Genomic DNA, 21,575 nt, shown 5'->3' on the forward strand with positions numbered 1-21,575 from the left:
GCATGGGCAAACTTGTTCTCCTGTAAAGGTCCAGGTACTAAACACTGCCGGCTTTGTGGATCTGTAATAGTCTGCAGCCAGCCCTCAACTGTGCTGTTGAAGCACAAAACCAGCCCCAGACGATATGTAAACAAAAGAGTGTGACTGTCTCCCACCAAAACTACCAAAAGAGGCAGCAGGCTCTTGTGCTGAACCCTGAATCTACAATTTTGTTTTGAATAAGAGAAGAGAATCCTCTTGGATTTTTATGACTTATCCCCTTAACCCTTGTCAGTTTTCACCCATAACTAGTTCACAGACCTCCTGATGTCTATTTTCTGTTTTGTTTTGTTTTGTTTTAAGTGATTCATTCACCTTTTGTTTTTTCTTTTTTAAAGGAAGAGCAGCTCCTCCTTCAGGAAGAATAAAGAAATACAGGAAACGGCATATAGAGCAGAAGGACTGGGCACAACTAACTCTCGTGCAGCAGACCAGTCAGCAACAGTGCACGAACATGCCGGTATGTGGCCTCCTAGTCAGGAGTGCACAGGGGCTGCGGCCCGAGTATCTTATGGCGGGGGGCTGGGTGCTGGGGAATGAGCACCTCTGGTCTGGGGAGCTGGATAAATGCAAGTCAGTTAAGACAGCTTCTAACATAATACAACCCTGTAAGAGAGCCAAACAAGAAAAGAACCTCAAACTCCAAAAAGTTTAAAATGTAGCTGGATGTCTTCATGTAATAGATACATAAAAAGGATATGGACTTGATCTTAAAACTGAGGCATCTGATACATGATTCCCTATTTTTACAGATGCTAGATTGATGTGTTAATCATCCAAAGTAAGTTTGATAATTAAGAACCATCAATATAAAATATTCACAGTAAAGGACTGAAACAGGGTAAGTGCAGAGTAACAACACAGAGCAGTCTCAACGGTAAGAACATAATGATGAAATTGCCAAAGTGAAACTACTTTTGATCCCCCAGATCTATGACCATTGGGTAAAGGGATCTCTTTACTAGGATTATAATGAATAAAAACTATCACTTAAATCTGTAAAACCAAAATGACTGCTATTTAAGTAGCTTAAAACACCACACTATTACTTATGGTTTACCAAATAATCAAGGCTATACCTCTAGATTGAAGGAGGTCAACTTCTTTCAGTGTACAGTCAACATTTATCTGGAGTTGTCTGTTCATGCTTCTCAATCTTGTCATTTCCTCAGGCTAGTAAGAAAGGACCCAAAATAGCAATTGTGGGAAAGTCATTATCAAGCCCAACATTTAAGAACTGCTATTCATGTTAATCGTTCTGATTGGTCATTACCAAGAATATGGCCTTAGTCCCTAAGAGGACATATTTAAGAAGAAGTCCTAAACACTGAAATGAACAGTCAGGTAAAATGAGGACATCAGTATGGCCACATAAACACAAAATCTGCATTTGAATCACAGAGCACTAAGAATATTTTACTTCTGTTTTCATGGTAAGGGAAACTATGAGGATCAATTAGTAAAACAAGCAAGGTCCATGATTTAATCTCTACAAGCCTGGACAAAATTACAACAGTAGTAATTTCAATTAATGTTTACCTAGTGCCAGAAACTGTGTTCAGCAGAGGTTTCTGATTTCTTTCCTCACCACCATCTTTCAAGGCAAGTACTAATATCATCGCCAATTTATAAATGAGGAAGCTCATGCCCCAAGAGGACATATAACTTCCCCAAGGTGATAAAAGATAGTAATTGGTAGAAACAGGATTTATATAGAATTTTTTTTCTAGATAAAAGGAAGCACTCTATTGTATGAAGATTTCACAAACGGACACCAGGACACCATTTCTTCCTCCAACTTCGTTTCCTCCTTCATTGACTTCCAACCCAACCTACTCCCCTTAGGCCTTTTAGGGGCATACATGAGACAAGTGTAAAGAATGCTCTATTCTTCATTAAAGTTTTTTGGAAGACTTTACTTCCTCTGACCTTCTAAATTTCTTTACATATATACACAGTAAAAATAAATTATCGAGGTTGTAAAATTCCAGACGCAGAGGTACTGAAGCTTTCGGCACAGCCCAGATAGAAACTCAGTTACTAACGTGCTTTTAGCTATATACTGTAAATGATAAATATGATAAAAAAAAACTGTTAAAAACCTGTATTCTTCTATAAACTATGTTAATATAAGAGTCAAGAAAAACAAGCAATAAGGTTCTCTTAATTTACAATAATACAAGCTCTCACACTCTTTGAAGTGTTCTCAGAATAACTGGGAGTGCCCCTTAAATTTGTGGGTATGAAACCTTTAAAATAAGTGATAGAACACCATATAGTGAGAGCTACAATCCCTTAGAATTCTATGGGAACACAAAAGTCATTTAACAATGTTACTTGGGGATTACTTGCCTTTTTCCGATCTGCAAAACATGGGACATTACCACACAGAATGCGTACACCTTGTCTACCAGGCAGTATTAAGAGTTTAAAATATACCTGAGCATTTTTAATAAGATATCGCACTTGATCAGGGTTTTCAAAGAGTGATGTTGCCTTCTAAAGAATATGTAAAAGAACTCAATCTTCCTATGCATTTGTGGGAGGAAGGGGGGTGTTTCAGCCACAATGGTCCTAAATACTAAAGCTATATAACTAAGTGTGGAAATCCTAGAATACACTTCAACAGGATCACTTCCGAAGACGTAGAACCACCAGAATTCACTAAAGAAATAATTCTTACTTCCTTTTTCATAGCTTCTGATTAAATCAAAGGGGGGGGTGCTATTTCTGAAAAGTCAGTACCATTTGTCAAAAACAGTGCTGTATTTTCAAGGAGGAGGTTCAAGCTTGGCTGTGTGTAACGTGGAGTTGTTTCTAAAAGATCTGACATTTCAAAGTGAAAAATCCTAAGCTTTCTTCAGAAGGTGGTAGAAATACCTCAAGTCAACTGAGCACTTTAAGAAGTTGTATGACAGAGACCAAGGTTGAAGACCACTGTTGTTGTTTGGTGTCTTGGCCCTCGTTATGCATCAGGGCTGTACAATGTGGGTTAGTCCAAAAACCCACTTAGAACAAGATGAACGAGAGGAATAACCTGCTTGAGAAGTAACTTAACCTTATTTATCCCTGACAGTTTACTCTGAAGCTGGCCAACACTTCTGATTTAATGCCAATTTACAGTATCTTTTCTCTCACACAAAAACACAATGCTTTGCAAAGAGGAGACTGAGGCCATCTTCCACATCTGCCCTCCTCAGATCATTTCACTTTCTCTAAATCCACCTGCAGCCTCCAGCTGGTAACCAATGTGCATTTCAGGCTCATGAGGCGCACATTTTTTTTAATGCACTGCTTAATAAGAAGTTAATTTGCAAACTTGAAGGTAGAAATATGAGCTTAGTGGCAAAAAAAAAATCTATTGTGTAATCCTACATGTGAGTGGGACAAAGATAAAGATAGCCATTTACTGAACACCTAACTCCATGCCAAACACTTTACACTGTCTCTTTATCTTGACAACTTTAAAATATAGTTCCCCTTTACAGATAGGGAAAATCAAATGCACAGAAGTTAGAGTCAGTCACTGCCAGAACTATTCTGTCTCCAGAGTCTATGTGGACACTCTGTGAACTATGTCATGGTGCCTCAAATGAGGCTCTATCAACAAAAGGGAATTCTGACTAAATGCTTTATTTCTTGTATACCCTTTATGTTATACATGTTCCTAAATTTAAAGTTTTGCAAAATGGTCCTTATTTGTGTGTGTGTTTGTGTGTGTGAATTATCAAGCAGGTTTTCCCAGGGCTGTCCAAATAACATTTATAAGAATATTAAGTATTTACTGGGTGCTACGTAAATTCATTACTGTGTACTAGTTAATCCTAACAAAAATCCCAAATGATAGGTACTCAAAGATATTACAGATAAGAAAATTCACGCCTGTCACCCACATGACCTACCAATTTCTGAAGCTGGATGCTGGCTATACAGGGGTTCATTATACCATTCTATTTGGTTTCTTTTTTCGTAAATAAGTCTCATCAATAAGAGTACTCATCTAAAATCTGAGGGTGTTGGGGGGCAGCTGGGTGAGTTGGTTGAGTATCCGACTCGTGATTTTGGCTCACGTTATGATCTCACGGTTCGTGGGATCCAGCTTAGCCTCGGGCTCTGTGCGGACAGATTTTTTTTTGTAGCACTAAACTATGTTACATGTGACACTTCTCCACTTTCCATCACAACAAAAATCTACACGGTTTTATTTAGCAGAGATTATCACACAGCAAGAGGTCAGTAAATGTGTTATGGTGAGGTTAGGGAAAATGACTTCTATGCTAAGAAAATGTTTATATTCCCTAGGTACCTAAAAGACTCCAAAGTGCTCAACCACCAGGGTAGATTCTTATGAGGGGTATATTCTTCAATACCTCCCCTAATCAGAGAATCCAATGATGATTTTAAGTGGAGAAAAAATGAGAAATTTTATCTGAGACAGCTTTGTAATTTTCTAACTACAATCCTCCCTTCTTACTTGTAATACTATTGTTTGAAATTTTTTCTAATATTGACTAAATTCCTTTCAATTATTAAATGTCTGTTTATCAATAATTTCCTTCTGAAAAATTCCACTGGTTTCCCCAGTACCAGCAGAATAAAGTTCAAACACCTCACCCTCAAGGTCTATGACCCACTCGACCGATGCACATTAACCTGTTAACACTCCAGAAATCTCAGCTTAAGTGTGAGACCTGGATTTGCTGTCTCCTGAAAGTCTGTCTGTCTTCACTTCACACCTGTGTTACCTCAGTGCTTTTTTTTTTTCCCTTCCAAAATGCCCCCCCACCCACCGATGCTCACTGCCCACACAGCACTACTGTACCATTTAGAGCAGTAGGTCTTTGCCTTTCCCCCTTCCCTCTATTAACCTTATGAAAATTGGATGAAAAATAGAGACCCACTTCCATATAAAAACACGTAACGAAACTGCATCTAGTTTCAGGAGTTCACCTATTTCCCTTGAAGCCACAACTCTATGAAGGCAGAGCTGCGCGCTGCCGGCAAGGCGCCTGACACGCATACATACCACTTCTCTCAACTTGTAGATGTTGAGGAACCACCCTCCATTTCCAGATAGTGGGAAAGTAAGGAATGGCTCTATGGAAAAACGTCAGGGTTAAGGTGAAGCCCTGAAAACTCCACAGGACTTACCCACGTAGAGCTTCAGAAGGGTATTCGTACAGGAAGAGGATACGAGAAGGCAGAAGCGCGCCGAGTACACACACAGACGAGCTGCTGGTGGAGTGGTCTCATCGCCCGTTTACGTCAACGGCACTAACCACACTGCATTATAATTCCCTGTGGATGGATCTAGTTCTCTCGCTAGCAGCTATGCACTAAGCACCCAGCACAGGACCGCATTCATAAACTAAAAACGGCCTGCTGCACAAACGAATGTTCAAAGGTGAAGTGATAGGTCGGATCACAGCAAGCTTGTACTGTCACAAGATTTTAGGAGGCTGGTTTCAAAACTTTCCGAATTGCTTAACATTTTTTAGAACTCATCAACAGTACTAAACATGTTAAAAATATACTGTCCAAATCTTTTCATGAGAGCAGTTACTGTTAGGACTGTGGTCAACACTGCTATCTTAGATTCTACAATTATTTATACTTAACAACACTTCTCTGCCTTGAAATACTCTATAGTCAACACTTGACCAGATTCATATCGATACTGTTCTAAGTTATTTGAATTAATGTACCTAAGAAAGTAACTTTAAAATCTTTGGAATTTATATGTATATTATATACTTAAAAGAAAATACAGACACATGAGAACAAATGACAAAATACTTCTTAGAGTACACCTTCCTACTCTGAGAGAAACAGTAAATGACACACCATACCTTGATTATAAATGTCAGTTATACGACAATACTGATGAACCTAAAGGATTCATACATGTCAACATACAAGCATCGGATTAGTTTGACGGGAACTACTAAAGGCCACACTCCCTTATTTGTAGTTTAAAAAGCACAAAGGCCCTGCCGGGAAGAGAACCCACAGGAAAACCAAATGACCTGGACAGCCGCCATCCCCACCTTCCTGTGCACACATCCCAACCGAGGACTTACCGTGGGGATCGCAGTGGTGCAGCTGACCCTTCGGAGCCGTCTCTGCATCAGGTCATGCTCCATACCGTTAACTTCGGCCTTCAACCGCTCTAGCTCCTCTTTCTCAAGTTTCAACTGCTTTGCTAACCTCTCCATCCTTGCTCGCTGATGTAACAGCAAGGCTACAGTGTTATAGACAGAGTCATTGCAGAGAGTAACAGTGAACGAGTGACTGGGAGATTTCTCTACGCACTGCTAATGTTTAACATACTCCAAAGGAACCCTGTCCTCAAAGTGAGTGGGCATCTACTCTTGTGTCTTGCTAATGCCATCTTACCTTTCCCAGATCTGCTTTAATTTGCCTCTCGTACCAAAATGACATCATCTAGCTATACGTCCCGCTTGCTCTGCTGTTCTTCCTTTCCCTAACACTGTGTTTTTAACTATGCCTTTGTGGGTTTTAAACAGGTTCACTACCAGGCATATTTAATTACAATCATAATTATTATCCCTCTTACATAGTGAAGGAATAAATTCTCAGCTATCTTGAAATCTGAATAGACTTAAAAAATTCTGTCCTCCTTTTCTTTAGCTCTTTAGTTAGGTTCACCATTAACTAATCTAACAATGTTCTTCATCACCAATCCCACTTGTAAGTATATATCACTTATAAATATTACATGCTCCAGGCCATTCTCTTTAAAAAAGATTCAAATTCCTTAACCTTGATCAACTTTAGCCCACCTTCTATGAATCTTTTTCCTACCCTAGTTTTTTGACGGTATCGATTTCACTGGTCTGTATATAGATATATATACAGATATACTGTATGTATATATACTGTATATAGATAACTCTGAAGCACCAACCCTATTCTTGACAGCCATGCTACTGCCCAGTATTTAATGAATACTAAACATTTAATTAAAACTCAACAACTCAANGCATTGGGCTCTGTGCTGAAAGTTTGGAGCCAGGAGCCTGCTCTGGATTCTGTGTCTCCCTCTTTCTGCCCCTCCCCAACTCGTGTACTGTCTCTCAAAAAATAAATGAAAACATTAAAAAAAAACCTAAACAGCCAATATAAATTTATTTTAAGTAGGAGGCTGCCACCTCACCACAAAGATTTAATTTCGTAATACGGCTAAATAAAATTACCTTGTGTATAGGCATAGTCATCTGATCCAGAACTAGAACTCCTCTGGTATTTGTGGCTTCCCTTTTCTCCTCCAGAGCCAGGTATCACTGAAATGGGCTGAATAGGTTCTGGGGCTGCAGAACGTTCTTCTTGGTCCACTAAATTTAAAAGGTTTTCAGTCGTTGCTCGACCTACGGTAATTTTAAAAACTGTAGTTGGGTTTGGTATCATTCGAGGAGATGGTGTTGGAACACATGAAGGTCCAGTTGGCTGTGTATACGTAATATACACAGGATTAACACTAAATGGAGGTTTTGGTTGACTGGATATTCCTCTTGAAGGAGAACTTGAAGGTGGTGTGGTGGCTGTGTACAGTGAGTGCTGATTCCGTGGAGACGGCTGATTACTGATAGGTGAAGGACTCCTATTCATTGCTGTCCCAGGTCTTTGAGAGGGTTCAACTGTAATTTCTATCTTCTTCATGGATCCTTTGGGTAAGCTGGATGGCGTGTATGGGAGATAGGCTACCGAATGGCTTCCCTGTTTCTGATAGCTAGGAGGTCCTTGTTGATAGGGATGGGGTGGAGTGGTGGAAGGACTTGGTGGCATAAAGACGTGAGAACTTGGATGGCCCAATTGGGAAGGTTGCACTTGATGCTGCGGAGAGCTGAACGGTGAAGGACACTGAGAAGGAGGTGGTGAATGGTAAGCAGGTTGAGGAATCTGCTGCTGTTTGGGAGAATACTGAGAAGGTTGATAGTTCTGTTGATGTGGATAAACAGGTAAAGGACGTTGGCTATAATGAGGCACTGGGCCCTGTGGGGAGGACTGCCATGGCGTACTCTGAGGAGTCTGTCTTCCTGATGAACTCTGAGATGTCTGTCTAATATAAATAGAACCAGGAGGCCCATAGAGATTGCTTGGAATCTGTGGAAGAATTTGTAAAGCTCTTGGTACAGTCTGTCCAGAAGGGAGGTTTTGGGATACTGTAACAGTAATCGGATTTGTAGTATACCGAGGTATGTGCATGTATGAAGGAGGTGGCGGCGGTGGTGGTGAAGGCCCTTGCATAGCAGACGGATTCATTCCTGTTTGTATGGAAGATGGCTGTTGAGGTGGCTGTGAAGGAGGAGTAGCTGCACTTCTGTTCTGTTCATTCATAAAAAATGATTTGTAGTTTGGAGTAGCAGCCACAACAGCTGGAGCTGAGTGTGGTTCCTGAACTAAACAGATCAGCTGTTTACTTGCTGCATGCTGTGGATCAATATGCCCGTCACTTGAGCTGTGTACCAGTGTTCGACCACCATTAAGTTGGGCTCCATCTCCTGGGTGGTAGCTACTAGGAGAATGGATACCCAGATTAATATGCAAAAGGCGATTTCGATTCATCCTGTTGTCATCTGGACTATGGTATTCCATATATAAGTATTTGCTACTCTCCTGGGAGAGGGCTCGGCAACAGGCTTCAAGATTGTTGTTGTTCTAGGGGAAAAAAGAGTAATAGTAACATTGGCAAAATTAACAAATCCTAATAGTGGAAGTCAAGCTTTGTCGGTTATGCAAAGAGGACTGTCCTAGACGAAGTAGAGAATGGGATTTTAAGCATAAAAACCTTCGCAGTCATCTATTCTGATAAGGAGATCTGAAACAATTCATCTGGTTTCACAGACAGGTAGCTCATAGGACTATTACTACCACTACTGCTGTAAAGAACCCACTGATGATCACTGGGACTCAACTCCCAGCTTTCTGAGTCCAAGTCCAGGACTCGTTTTATGTTTGTTGCATCTCAACAAATTAAAATGGTGGGCTAATCTTGGATTCATCACAACTGCTGTAACAGACAAGTTAAAGTAAGACTCATCATTAATATTTAAACTTAAAAACATAAAAACAACCATGCTTTAGTTTTCAAAAAGCATTGAAACCACAAAAGGAGAAAAATTATAATAAAACTCCTGGAGTCAAAACAGTAAAAATTCTAAAGCAGCCTTTTCTTTTAATCAAATTTATCCCTACATAACTTCAAGTATCATTATGAAAGATTAAGCTAAACAAAGAAACTGGTAAAAACAAATACACTTTTTGAACTATGGTTCCACGACTTTGCCAGAATTATGGTAAATTTTAACAGAAAACCAGGTCTCAAGAGCCTTAATGAAAGTCACTCACACTCCCACAGTCTAAAATTTTTTACCCACTTAAAGGTTGGTTACTTGGTAAACCTTCAAAATCACTGGAGTATTTGAATTTTTTGACTTATGCACGTACTCAAAGATGATAATAGAAAAGTGACATTTTAGACACTCCACTCAACAATAATCAAACTAATGAAGGGTTCCTTTTGTGATTTAAAATATCATAAGGTAGTTTTCCATTAAAATACAAAAATCGTGGGGCTCCTGGGTGGCTCAGTCGGTTAAGCGGCCGACTTCGGCTCAGGTCATGATATTGCGGTCTGTGGGTTCGAACCCTGCATCGGGCTCTGTGCTGACAGCTCAGAGCCTGGAGCCTGCTTCGGATTCTGTGTCTCCCTCTCTCTCTGCCCCTACCCCCGCTCAAGCTCTGTCTCTATCTCAAAAAATACAAACGTTTAAAAAATATTTTAAAAAATTCAAAAATCTCAACTATTTTATTAGCCTCAAGCACTGTATTACTCATCGTGTTTAAAATAATAAAGCTTCTATACCATGGAATACTACATGGCAATGAGAAACAATGAAATCTGGCCATGTGTAGCAACATGGATGGACCCTGAAAGTGTTATGCTGAGCGAAATAAGTCAGGCAGAGAAGGACAAATACCATATGTTTGCACGTATAGGAGGATTAGGAGGAACTTGACGGAGGAACAAGGGGGAGAAGAAGGGGAGAAATGGTGGGAGAAAGGGAGAGAGGGAAACCATGAGAGACTCTTGAATGCTGACAAAAACTGAGGACTGATGGATGGTGGGGGGAGGAGGGATGGGCATGGAGGAGGGCACTTGTGGGGATGAGCACTGAGTGTTATGTGGAAACTAATTTGACAATAAACTATTTGTAAAAAAAATAATAATAAAGCTTCTCAAATGATGGTACTTTGTAGTTCATAAATATATACCCAGATATGCGCATACATATGTACATACTACTGTGCATTTTTTTTAATAAAAAGCACATTTTATTAAAAAAACCAAAAGGGAAAAATTTTACTTCTGCTAAGCAGCAAATAAGGTTAAACCTAAAACGGAACATACAGTGCGGTAATTTTAGAGCTGGAATAACTTCTGGGTTCATCCATTTCAACTGATTTTCAGATAAGGAAAGAAATGCCCACCGAGTTACATGGCTTGACACCAAGCACTTGACTAATTAACAGGGAGCCAGTTGGAGATTTTTGGTCTCCTGACTCCCACCAATGCTTCCACAATGACGCGGTCATTTCACAGGAGAGGATGGTAGGCCAAAAGCAAATCATTATTCTAAAGGTTTAGAGGAAGTAAACAAAGATTCAGGAAGGCACTTATGGGGATGAGCACTGGGTGTTGTATGGAAACCAACTTGACAATAAATTATTTAAAAAAACAAAACAAAAACAAAAAAACAAAGATCCAGTTAGGCAAACCTTTACAAAATGAATTCTCAAAAATTTAAAGAACTGGCTTTATTAAAGCTCCATACACATCTGGTATCTTTTTCCTTATATAAAGCTTCTGATACCAAAATTCTGAGCCAGAGAAAAAAGTAATTGTTTACATTTAAGAAGAAAACTCAAAGTCTGGCCTTTTTCTTATCCTACTTGAAAATCACTCTGACCTGATTAGGAAGAAAAGCTAGGTATTTAGCAAATTTGGATCCAAAGCATTCAAATTGATTGCTAACTAGAAAATGCCACTGGCATATCTGAAAGAAAAGAATATGAAAAGTGAAAATAAGGTATCTCTGCAATTGGATGAAAAGGAGAACAAAAACTAGACAGTTTTATATGAAACCTAAAGCAGTCGTGGGTACTTCACTATTTGACATTTGTATTAATGCTGTTGAAATTTCATGTTTTCTACACTGAAATAGGCAGCGTTAATAGCATCTTCACAAGAGGACCCAAATTCAAAAGGATACAAGGTTGATTTGTCAGCCTATTCAAATGCATGTCTGCAGCCACAAGGTAAGTCAATTTTCTTATGAAGAAAAAATTTAAACCAAAAATACAAGATTTTTAAGTGTTATTTTTGTAAAAGCATTTTTAAAAGAATGCCACCAAAATAGTCAAGTGTCATATTTAACTTGCTGAATGCCTCCAAAAGAAAAAAAAAAATGAACATAAAACTTATCAGTCAATATAAAGAATAAATCAAAATTATTTAGTTGGATAAAGACACAAAAATATTTAAGAAAACATATAAGGTCTTTGAAAAGACTGAGGCAAAAAAGCATACTCCTAAAGTGATCATAAATTGAGAGAGGATAGCTCATAGAGAGGTTTTAAGACCTGTATATTAAATGTAAGCTACTGAGTCTTTAAATGCAAACAGAAAAACTTTTCAGAGCCAGTAGGTGGTTAATTCTATCAATAAATGATATTAATCCCAAAGGAACAAAAACAAAAAAGACTTGGGTCAATGTAAATGAACAACAAATGTTCATTAACTTGAATTTAAAGTTCATTCCTTCAGTTTAGAAAGTGTGATGAAGACACGAAGCCATGAAAAAATACAGGTGATAATGAGAAAAAATAACTTGAAAAACGAAGTCAGAGCTGGGGGGAAGAGGTTAGGATAGGTAAGGAAGGTGACTGCTAGGAAATGGTTTTAACTAGAAGCCTCAGTCATGCTTGATTTCAATCCAGTGGGAAGCACCTTTGCTCTACCAGAGACCAAAATGGGGCTAAAAGAGAGACTAGGAAGTCAGACTGGGAATGTGTGTTAGAAAAAACAAAGGCAAGGTATAATATAAAAATCATAAGCCCAAAGGTCTGGATCTAGTAAAAGAGCTGGAAAGTACCACTTTTACCACAACTGTTCAGTGAGTCTCTATTTGCAATTAAACTCAACTGTATATAGGCTTAGGTGATATCCTGACCCATTCACACTGCAATAAGGTAGCATTTGAACTGACGGTGTATGAGGAAGTCCAGTGGGCAGGAGAAAAGTACTGTACACAAACGTAAACAACAAGAGAAATTCTATAACCCAAAACACACCAAGATCCTATGGAGGATGATGCAAAATTCAACAGGGGGAGTATCCGGCCTGTTTATCTATTGCCCTGCGAATGGGAAAACAGATTTTATCCAATATGATGTATTTTAATACAAGACAACAAAACCAAAGGATTACGATTAAACTGGAGAAAGTGGCCTTAAACTTACAGCTGCATATTAGTAAACATTTATCAATTAGAAATACAGTAAGGGACAGGACTGTCTACAGACTTTTAAACCCTGGCTCAAAGTTATAATGATAAATCTGAGGTTCAAAATTAGTTATAAGAATTTGGGGACTGATGAAACAACTCCAAAATGTAAGAAATGAAATGGTGAACAAAATCATTTTTTTCTTTTGCTACATGCCTTTACTCTTTTCTTAATGGGTTCTTAGTGGGGTAGGTTTTGCCTCCCGTGAGGCCTTTATTAATGTGTGGGGACATTTTTAGTTGTCACAACTGCAGGAATACTATTATCATCTGGTAGTAGAGACCAGGAATGCTACTAAACAGTCTACAAGGTACATGGCAGGACCTCACAACAAAGACTACCCAGCCCAAAATGTCGACAGCATGAAGGTTGAGAAATCCTGCTCTGAATGTTTCCCGCTGTCCTCCACATTCACAAGAAAACTGAATGGACTTCTAGTCACCACAACACCAAGCCAGGTCGAATAAGGAGAAATGTAGCTTAATATCACTATCATTGCTGGGTAATCTACCTGTAACATGCATTGAGACACGACACCCTCTGGAATCTCCGGGAAACGTTGTCGGAGGTCATGGAGAACCTGCATATCAAGCTGTGGACTGCTCTGCGCCATGCCAGAACAAATGGTGGTCAAGTATCTGTTAGGAAACTGAAGCTAACCGGCCTTCCAATAGTAATGATCTTCCAACACCGCAGTCATTTTCTGTTAAAAGAAATAAAAGTTAATTGTTGTGTTATACACCTACTTCAATAAAAAGGTGAAAGAAATGAAACTATGGTTGCATTTAATTACATATTTCACTGTATTCAAAAAGAAATGATCAATATGTTAAAATGAAAGACCCAAAATGAGCATATTTGATTCCAGAGTTGTAATACTGTGTTCAACTTAGCCAGACTTTTCTGATGTAATACAGCCAATCAGTGGTTTAGAAACAAAAAGCCAAAATGCATCCCAAAACTTCAGTTTCATTTTAATACTTAAAAAATGCAGCACCCAGATTAAAACTACAGAGTATTATTTGGCAACCAAATTTTTCTTGCCTTGAGAAACGCTACGTAAATATAATCACTTATGTTTTTCCAAGGGCTATTACATCATTCCTCGAAAGCAGAGTAATCATTTCGATGTCTGAAATAAGAAAATAAGTACCTGATGATAACACCACAAAGCATATTTGTCCTGTCTGCCTTATATTCTGCTTGTATTTTGAGGCCAAAAGTTTGAATTTGAAGTATGAGTAAAGGAAATAACTTAGCAAACAAAAATAGAAATGTAGGCTCCTTTGTTTTTAAAGATGATGCTGGTGGCTCAGCATTAGCCAGACCTCACTAGGTAGGCTTTCACCTACTTCTGATGCCCCTGGCAGAAAGGCTTCAGATGGAAGGATTTGAGGTTACAGTCTGACTGGAGAAAATTAACATCTAATCTCACTGGCACTACTAAAGTTAAGCACTCATAAAAAGGCAACTAGTGAAACGATAATGAAATCATAAATTAACTGGCAGCATCAAAGATCAATAAGCTAATATACTTTTTAATACAGTTGACCTTTGAATGACATGGGGATTAGGGGCACCAACCCCTGTGTAGTCAAATATCCACATACAACTTTTCACTTCCCAATAACTATTAACAGCCTACAGCTGACCTTACTCATAAAAGGTGATTAATACATATTTTGTATGTTAAATGATGTTATTATATAGTGTATTCTTACAAATGGAAATTCAAGGAAAAATGTTAAGAAAATCTTAAGAGAAGGTAGATTTCCAGAACTGACTTTATTTAAAAAATATTTTTTAATGTTATTTTTGAGAAAGGGAGAGACAGAGTGTGAGCGGCAGAGAGAGAGGCAGACAAAGAATCCGAAGCAGGCTCCAAACTCTAAGCTATCAGCACAGAGCCCAACACGGGGCTCAAACTCAGGGACCACAACAAGATTATGACCTGAGCTGAAGTTGGATGCTTAACTGNATAAGGGAAGGCCATTCCACACCAAATCTTCTATTTCTTGTGAATAAGCCCCAAAACTTTAAATCATAGCATTATTAAAAATTAATTAATTAAATCATAACATTACTTGGGGCAACGCAGAAAACCACAATCAATATTTTAAAAATAGAAAATGTTTGGATGGGTCCAAGAGGGCACCAGAGGAAGATGCAGAACTCCCCTGGACACACCACATTTCTACCTACATATAGATCAATTCCTCCAGAAGCCCTGAAGGCTGACTGAACACCCTGTGCACAAGCAAGGCTGGAGAAACCTCCATCAGGATGGCAAGAGAGATGGATGCACAGTAACAAGGGTAACTCCACCCCGATGCTGCAAACTACAGGAGTGAAATCACTGACAGGCCCATGCAGAGATTCACCTGCCTGGGGCACAGGAAATAAGCTGCAGCTTAAAAGGTAACTAGACTCCAAGTGAAGGAAAACCATTTATTAACAGCCATCCAACAGCGGTAAGTACTAGAACTCTCCCTGGGGTCGGAAATGCTGGTGACCACCACTGTTTACCTCCCCTCTCCACCTTGAGAGTCCACACAGGAGCAAGGTCTGGGCATTCTAGCTGGCGTGCCCCTGTGGCTAGTCCTGGCCCCTCAAAACACACCAGCTCCAGCCATCCAAACAGGGCAGCCCTGGATGGGGGGGGGGTGGCACACCGGGGCGCACCAGGCCTCCCTCCGCTAAGGCTCTGGTCCTCGTCCTCGGTCCTTGTACCAAGGGGGCGTAAGCACAAAGCGGCAGGAGACCTCTCCACCCACACAAGCGCAAGCTCCCGTGGGCCCAGCAGGACAGCCCTGATGCGAGTGCCTGGGACCCACAAGCATGCCCGCCACCACCCTGGCCAGCTAGGCGGCCACCGTGCGCAGTCTGCACAGTGGTGTGCCTGCACAAAGCTGCTTCTTCCAGACTGGGAGAGGGAGCTGTTCCACCTAATTCACAGAAATAAACACAGAAAGTCCACTAAAAAAGGGGGCAGAGGAACATATACAAACAAAATTAAGACAAAATCTCAAGAAAATAACTAAATCCAAATGAGATAAGCAATCTACCTGGCAAAAATATCAAAGTAATGATAAAATTGCTCACCAGACTTGAAAGAGTAGATGAACTCACTAAGAACTTCAACAAAAATGAAGTATTTTTTTTTTTAAAAACCTGAGAGAAAAACTAAAATAACTGAAACAAAAAAAATATACTACAAGTAATCAACAGGAGATTAGAGGATACAGAAGAATAGATCAGCAATCCAGGAAACAGGTAAGAGAAAATATTCAAAATTGAATAGCAAAAAGAAAAGGAATTTTCTTTTTTTTTTTAATATTTATTTTTGAGAGAGAGAGAGAGAGAGAACATGCACGNGAGAGGGGGAGACACAGATCTCAAAGCAGGCTCCAGGTTCCATGCTGTCAGTACAGAGCCCGACGCGGGGCTCAAACTCACAGACTGTGAGATTGTGACCTGAGCTGAAGTCGGAGGCTTAACCGACTAAGCCACCCAGGCGCCCCAGAAAAGGAATTTTCAAAAATGATTAGGGTTAAGGGATCTCTGTGACAATATCAAGCATATTAAAATTTGCATTATAGGATCTCAGAAGGACCTAAGATAGGAAGGGGCATAAAACTTATAAGAAGAAATAATAGCTAAAAGCTTCTCTGACCCAGGGAAGGAAATAGACATCCAGTTCCAAGAATCAGAGAGTCCCAAACAAGATAAACCCCAAAAGGCCCATACCAANGCCTGGAGCCTGCTTCGGATTCTGTGTCTCCCTCTCTCTCTGCTCCTCTCCCACTCAGGCTCTGTCTCTCTCTCTCTCAAAAATAAACAAACATTAAAATGTCAAAGATTAAAGATAAAGAGAAAATCTTAAAAGCAGCAAGAGGAAACAAATTATGTATGTACCAATTATGTACAACAACAACAAAGTGATGAGGATATCAGCTGACTTTTTCAGCAGAAACTTTGCAGATCAAAAGAGAGGGAAAAGATATATTCAAAGTGCTGAAAGGGAAAAACTTACAACCAATACTCTACACTACAAGGTTATCAATCAAAATAAAAGGAAAGACAGTTTCCCAGACAAACAAGTTAAGGAGTTTACCACCAATGAACCAGCCTTACAAGAAATGTTAAAGGGTCTTAGCCAAGACTAAGGGTAAGGAAATTAAGCACGGAAAACATTTCAAGGGTAAAGGCAAAGATAACAGTACATCAGTTACATACAGTGATAATATGAAGGTTAAAAGCTAACAGTAGTAAAATTATTTGTATCTAAAAAAATTAAGGGATTCACAAAATAAAGAGATAAAATTTACAGAAAAGATGGGTAAGAAAGTAAAAATGCAGTGCGTTTAGAAAGCATTAGAACTTAAGCAACCACCAACTCCATAAAGACTGCTATATACTTAGGATGTTATATATGAACTTTTTGGTAACCACAACACAAAAACCAGTAAAAGATACACAAAAAAATAAAAAGAAAGGAATCGAAGCATAGTATTAAGGAAAGTTACCAATCACAAGGGAAGAGAGCAAGAGAATAAAGAAACAAGAGAACTATAAAAGCAATCAGAAAAAAATTAACAAAATGACAATAAGTACATACCTATCATTAATTACTTTAAATGTGAATGGTCTGAGTACTCTTATCAGAAGCCACAGGGTGACTGAATGCATTAAAAAGGAGACCCATCTATATGCTGCCTATAGGAGACTTAGCTACAGACAAGAAGACACATACAGACTGAAAGTGAAGAGATGGAAAAACATTCCATGCAAATGAGGGGAAAAAAAGCTTGGGTAGCAATACTTATAATACTTCTATCAGACAAAATAGACTTTAAAACAAAGACTGCAACAACAGGAAAAGAAGGGCATTATGTAATAAGAGAAGGATCAATCCAACAAGAGATTAAAATTGTAAATATGCACCCAACATTAGAGCACCTAAATACATAAAACAAATATTAACATACAAACAGGGAGAAGCTGAGAGTAATACAATAATTGTAGGACATTTTAACAGTCCACTTACATCAATGGATAGATCACTGACACAGAAAATCAATGAAGATACACCGGATTTGAATGACACATTGGACCAGATGGACCAAACGAACATATACAGAACATTCCATCCAAAAACAGAAGAATACAAAATTCATTTCAAGTGCACATGGAACATTCTCCGAGACAGATCACATGTTAGGCCACCAATAAGTAAAGTTAAGACCGAAATTATATCAAACATATTTTTTCTTTTTCCATTTTTTTAATGTTTATTTTTGAGAGAGAATTAGAGAGAGAGACAAATCACAAGCAGGGGAGAGGCAGAGAAAGAGGTAGGCACAAAATGTGAAGCAGGCTCCAGGCTCTAAGCTCAGCACAGAGACTGACGTGAGGCTCGAACTGACGAACCATGAGATCATGACCTGAGCTGAAGTCGGATGCTCAAACGACTGAGCCACCCAGGCGCCCCTCAAACATATTTTTTAATGACAATGATACGGAACTAGAAATCAGTAACAGTAACAAAAATTAGAAGAACACAACCATGCAGAATCACGCAGAACCAATGCATCAACAAGGACATGAAAGAGGAAATTTAAAAATACCTAGAGACTAATGAAAACAAAAACACAACAGTTCAAAATCCTCGTGACACAGCAAAAGCACTTCTAAGAGGGAAGTTCATAGTGAAACAGGCCTACCTCAAGAAACAAGAAAAATCTCCACACCTAAAGGAACTAAAAATATAAGAACAAAGCCCAGAGTTACTATAAGGAAGAACACAGTAAGAAACAGAATAAAAATAAAGGAAACAGAGGCTAAAACTCAATACAAAATAAGCAGTTAAACCAAGAGCTGGCTCTCTGAAAGGACAAAAAAACAAAACTGATAAACATTTAGCTAGACTCANATATGCCAAGAAGCAGAACATCCCAGAAACTTCCAAGAATGGATCAGGAAAAATAGAACATGTGAACTAAGTGATTACTAGTAATGTAATTAAATCAATAATCAAAAACTCCCCCAAAAGTCCACCAACATATGGCTACACAGGTAAATTCTACCAAGCATTTAAAGACTGAATACCTATATGTTAACTAACTTGGACTTAAATAAAACTTAACAAAAAACAAAAGAAAAAACAAAAAAAAACAACCTTCATACCTAACCTCAAAGCATGCAAAAAAATAGAAGGAAAACTTTCACATTCGTTTTATGAAACAAACATTAATCTGATATCAAAACAAGATGAAGACACTATAATAAAATTACAAGGGCACCTGGGTGGCTCAGTCAGTTAAGTGTCCAACTTTGGCTCAGGTCAGGATCTCACAGTTTGTGAGTTTGAGCCCTGCTTTGGGATTCTCTCTCTCTCCTCTCTATGCCCCTGTCCCACTCGTGTGCACGTGTTCTCTCTCTCTCTAAGTAAATAAATAAACTTAAAAGAAAAAAGAAAAGAAGGGGCACCCAGGTGGCTCAGTAGGTTAAGCGTCCAACTCTTCATCTTGGCTCAGGTCATGATCTCAGGGTTTTTGGGACTGAGCCCCACGATGGACTCTGTGCTAACAGCGTGGAACCTGCTTGGGATTCTCTCTGCCCCTGCTGTGGTCGCATGCATATGCTCTCTTATTCTCTCAAAATAAACAAACTTAAAAATAAATAAAAGTCAGTCACGGGGATAAAAAGTACAGCATAGGAAATACAGTCTATAATAGTGCACTAACGTTGTATCATGACAAATGGTAGCTACACTTATTGTAGTGAGCACTCTTAACGTATACAATTGTTCTATCACTGTTGTATACCTGAAACCAATATGAATGGTAAGACTCCAATTAAAAAAAAATCTTAAAGAACTGAATGAATCTTTGAAAAACAAAGGAAGAAATAAAAATGTTTAAGGAAACTACTGAATTACTTTTGCTAGTTTATAACTAAATAGATACTGGAAAAACAACCATCACATAATCTCAAACTTGATGTTAATTATAGGCAGGGTATCTCATTTTGCATGCAAACTGTTGGCTTTACTGGGCATCTAGCTTGCTCTCTTCTTCCTTCCAAGCCAACATTGTCAAGAGTTATGTATACTCTTTTTGTCTACTAAGTGGCCACAAAGCCCATATGTAGGAGACTCTGCCTAACCACAGGTAAAAAGTTATTACTGTTTTCTTTACTTCCAGCCACTACATGAAAAATGTCTAATAAACATGAAGAAATATTAAAAAACTGGGGATTATAATCGGCACACAGATGGGCTTCCTGTCGGCCCTGTACTCTTCTGCTCCCTGAAATTCATTCCTTAGTCTGCTTTAATCTGGTTCTTATCACTGTTCCACTGAAATACCATCATCTGCCTGATGCTAAATCCAGAGGATATACTTTCTGGTCCCTACGTCCCCTTGACCTCTGCAGCATCTGACAATACTGATTGCTGGTTGTTGTTTTTTTTTAGCCTCTGTGACAATATACTAGCCTGGTTTCTTCCCACCTCTTTTGTCCTGTTAAAGTTCCTAGGTTTTGCCCTAAGTTGCTTCCTCTTTTCATTCTACATTTTTTTTTAAAGTTTTTTTTTTTTTTTTTAATTTTGAGAGACAGAGAGAATGAGCACAAGTGGGTGAGGGGCAGAGAGAAGGAGAAACAGAATGCCAAGCAGGCTCCATACCATCAGCACGGAGCCCAGTGCAGGGCTCGAACCTCCAAACTGTGAAATCTTGATCTGAGTGGAGAGTCAGACATTTAACTAAGCCACCCAGGTGCCCCTACATCCTTTGAAATAGTAAGCTTTCAACAAAATTTAAAGGCTGATGATTCCCAAACTGGTATCTTGAACATCATGCTCTCTCCGAAGACTCCAAACACATATAGCCAACTGCCTACTAGAGAGCACCATCTGGATATGCCCAAAGATAATTGTCAGTATGTTCAAAAAGGAAATCCTCACCACAACCCTTCCTCAAATGTTCTCTGTTCTGTCCATAAATGTTAACACTATTCAGTCAGTTAATGATACTAGAAACCCGGGTGTGATCCCTGACTTCCCATTCTTGTATGACCAACTAGAGTGTGAAATGAAGTGGTCATGGTTTCTACCCCACTTCTGCCATTTGTTAGTCTCTAAGAAATATACTCAATTCTCATGCCTTTGAAACTTCACTTATAATATGGAAATAACGGTAAGGCTGTAGTCAACTTCATATATCAAACATTAATAAATCAGAAGCATTAGTTACTATTATTCAATGCATTTCTGGACACTGTGGTCATCAACATTACGGCTGCAACTTACTGCTGCTCTCTCACCTTTGGTCTTGTCTTCCTCCCTCCACATCACAGCTAGAGTATGTATTTTATAAGATGCTGACCTGATCATGTCCCCTCCACTCTCTCCGTCCCAAAAGAGCAGAGCCAGGTGTGATCCTGGGCCACCTCGTCTTAGAGCATTAGACCATGACTATCCACCTGCTTGAGATGTTTGTTCTATCTTCCTCCCTCCGCCACTGTTTCTCTGAGCCACAATGATCCTGTCCATGCTGGTACTGATGGCACTTCCTCTACAGAGGCTTCCACGGACAACGCCCTCTCAAGTCCCACTGCCATGCCTCTCCTCCCCTGCACCGTACTAGAGGACCATCCAATATGCTGCTGCAGCAGGCTGGGCTTATCTTCACAGGCACACCAAACACATTATACTGAAGCTACCTGTGTATCGAAAGGTACATTTGAAACTGTAGCTCTACCTGAACATGTTGTTATGCCACACAGTGGAGAAGTACTCAAAAAGTGATGAGAGCTTATCATTAAGGCCCTACGAGCCAGCTTGAAGAGGTGCTCATTGGCCAAATTTTTGACAAATGGAGTACCAAAATAATTAAGGACAGGAATGAATTACAGGCCTGTCAAAAGAGGAAGCCATGAGTCCCTAT

General features: G+C 39.2%; 1 protein-coding gene across 1 annotated transcript in view; it reads right to left on the reverse strand.

The window, feature by feature from the left end:
* TAB3 (TGF-beta activated kinase 1 (MAP3K7) binding protein 3) overlaps positions 1 to 21,575 on the reverse strand; it is a 48,999-nt gene that overhangs the window by 14,444 nt on the left and 12,980 nt on the right. Inside the window, exons 4-7 of the mRNA XM_077745322.1 lie at positions 13,139 to 13,330; positions 7,257 to 8,718; positions 6,120 to 6,280; positions 1,119 to 1,212 (exon numbers count right to left, since the gene is read on the reverse strand). Of these exons, the coding sequence (XP_077601448.1) occupies positions 1,119 to 1,212; positions 6,120 to 6,280; positions 7,257 to 8,718; positions 13,139 to 13,240 (1,819 nt within the window). The 5' untranslated portion in view covers positions 13,241 to 13,330. The remainder of the gene's footprint in view (positions 1 to 1,118; positions 1,213 to 6,119; positions 6,281 to 7,256; positions 8,719 to 13,138; positions 13,331 to 21,575) is intronic.

The sequence above is a fragment of the Crocuta crocuta genome, unplaced genomic scaffold, assembly GCF_008692635.1.
Source record: "Crocuta crocuta isolate KB4526 unplaced genomic scaffold, BGI_CrCroc_1.0 scaffold630, whole genome shotgun sequence".
Taxonomy (NCBI): domain Eukaryota; kingdom Metazoa; phylum Chordata; class Mammalia; order Carnivora; family Hyaenidae; genus Crocuta; species Crocuta crocuta.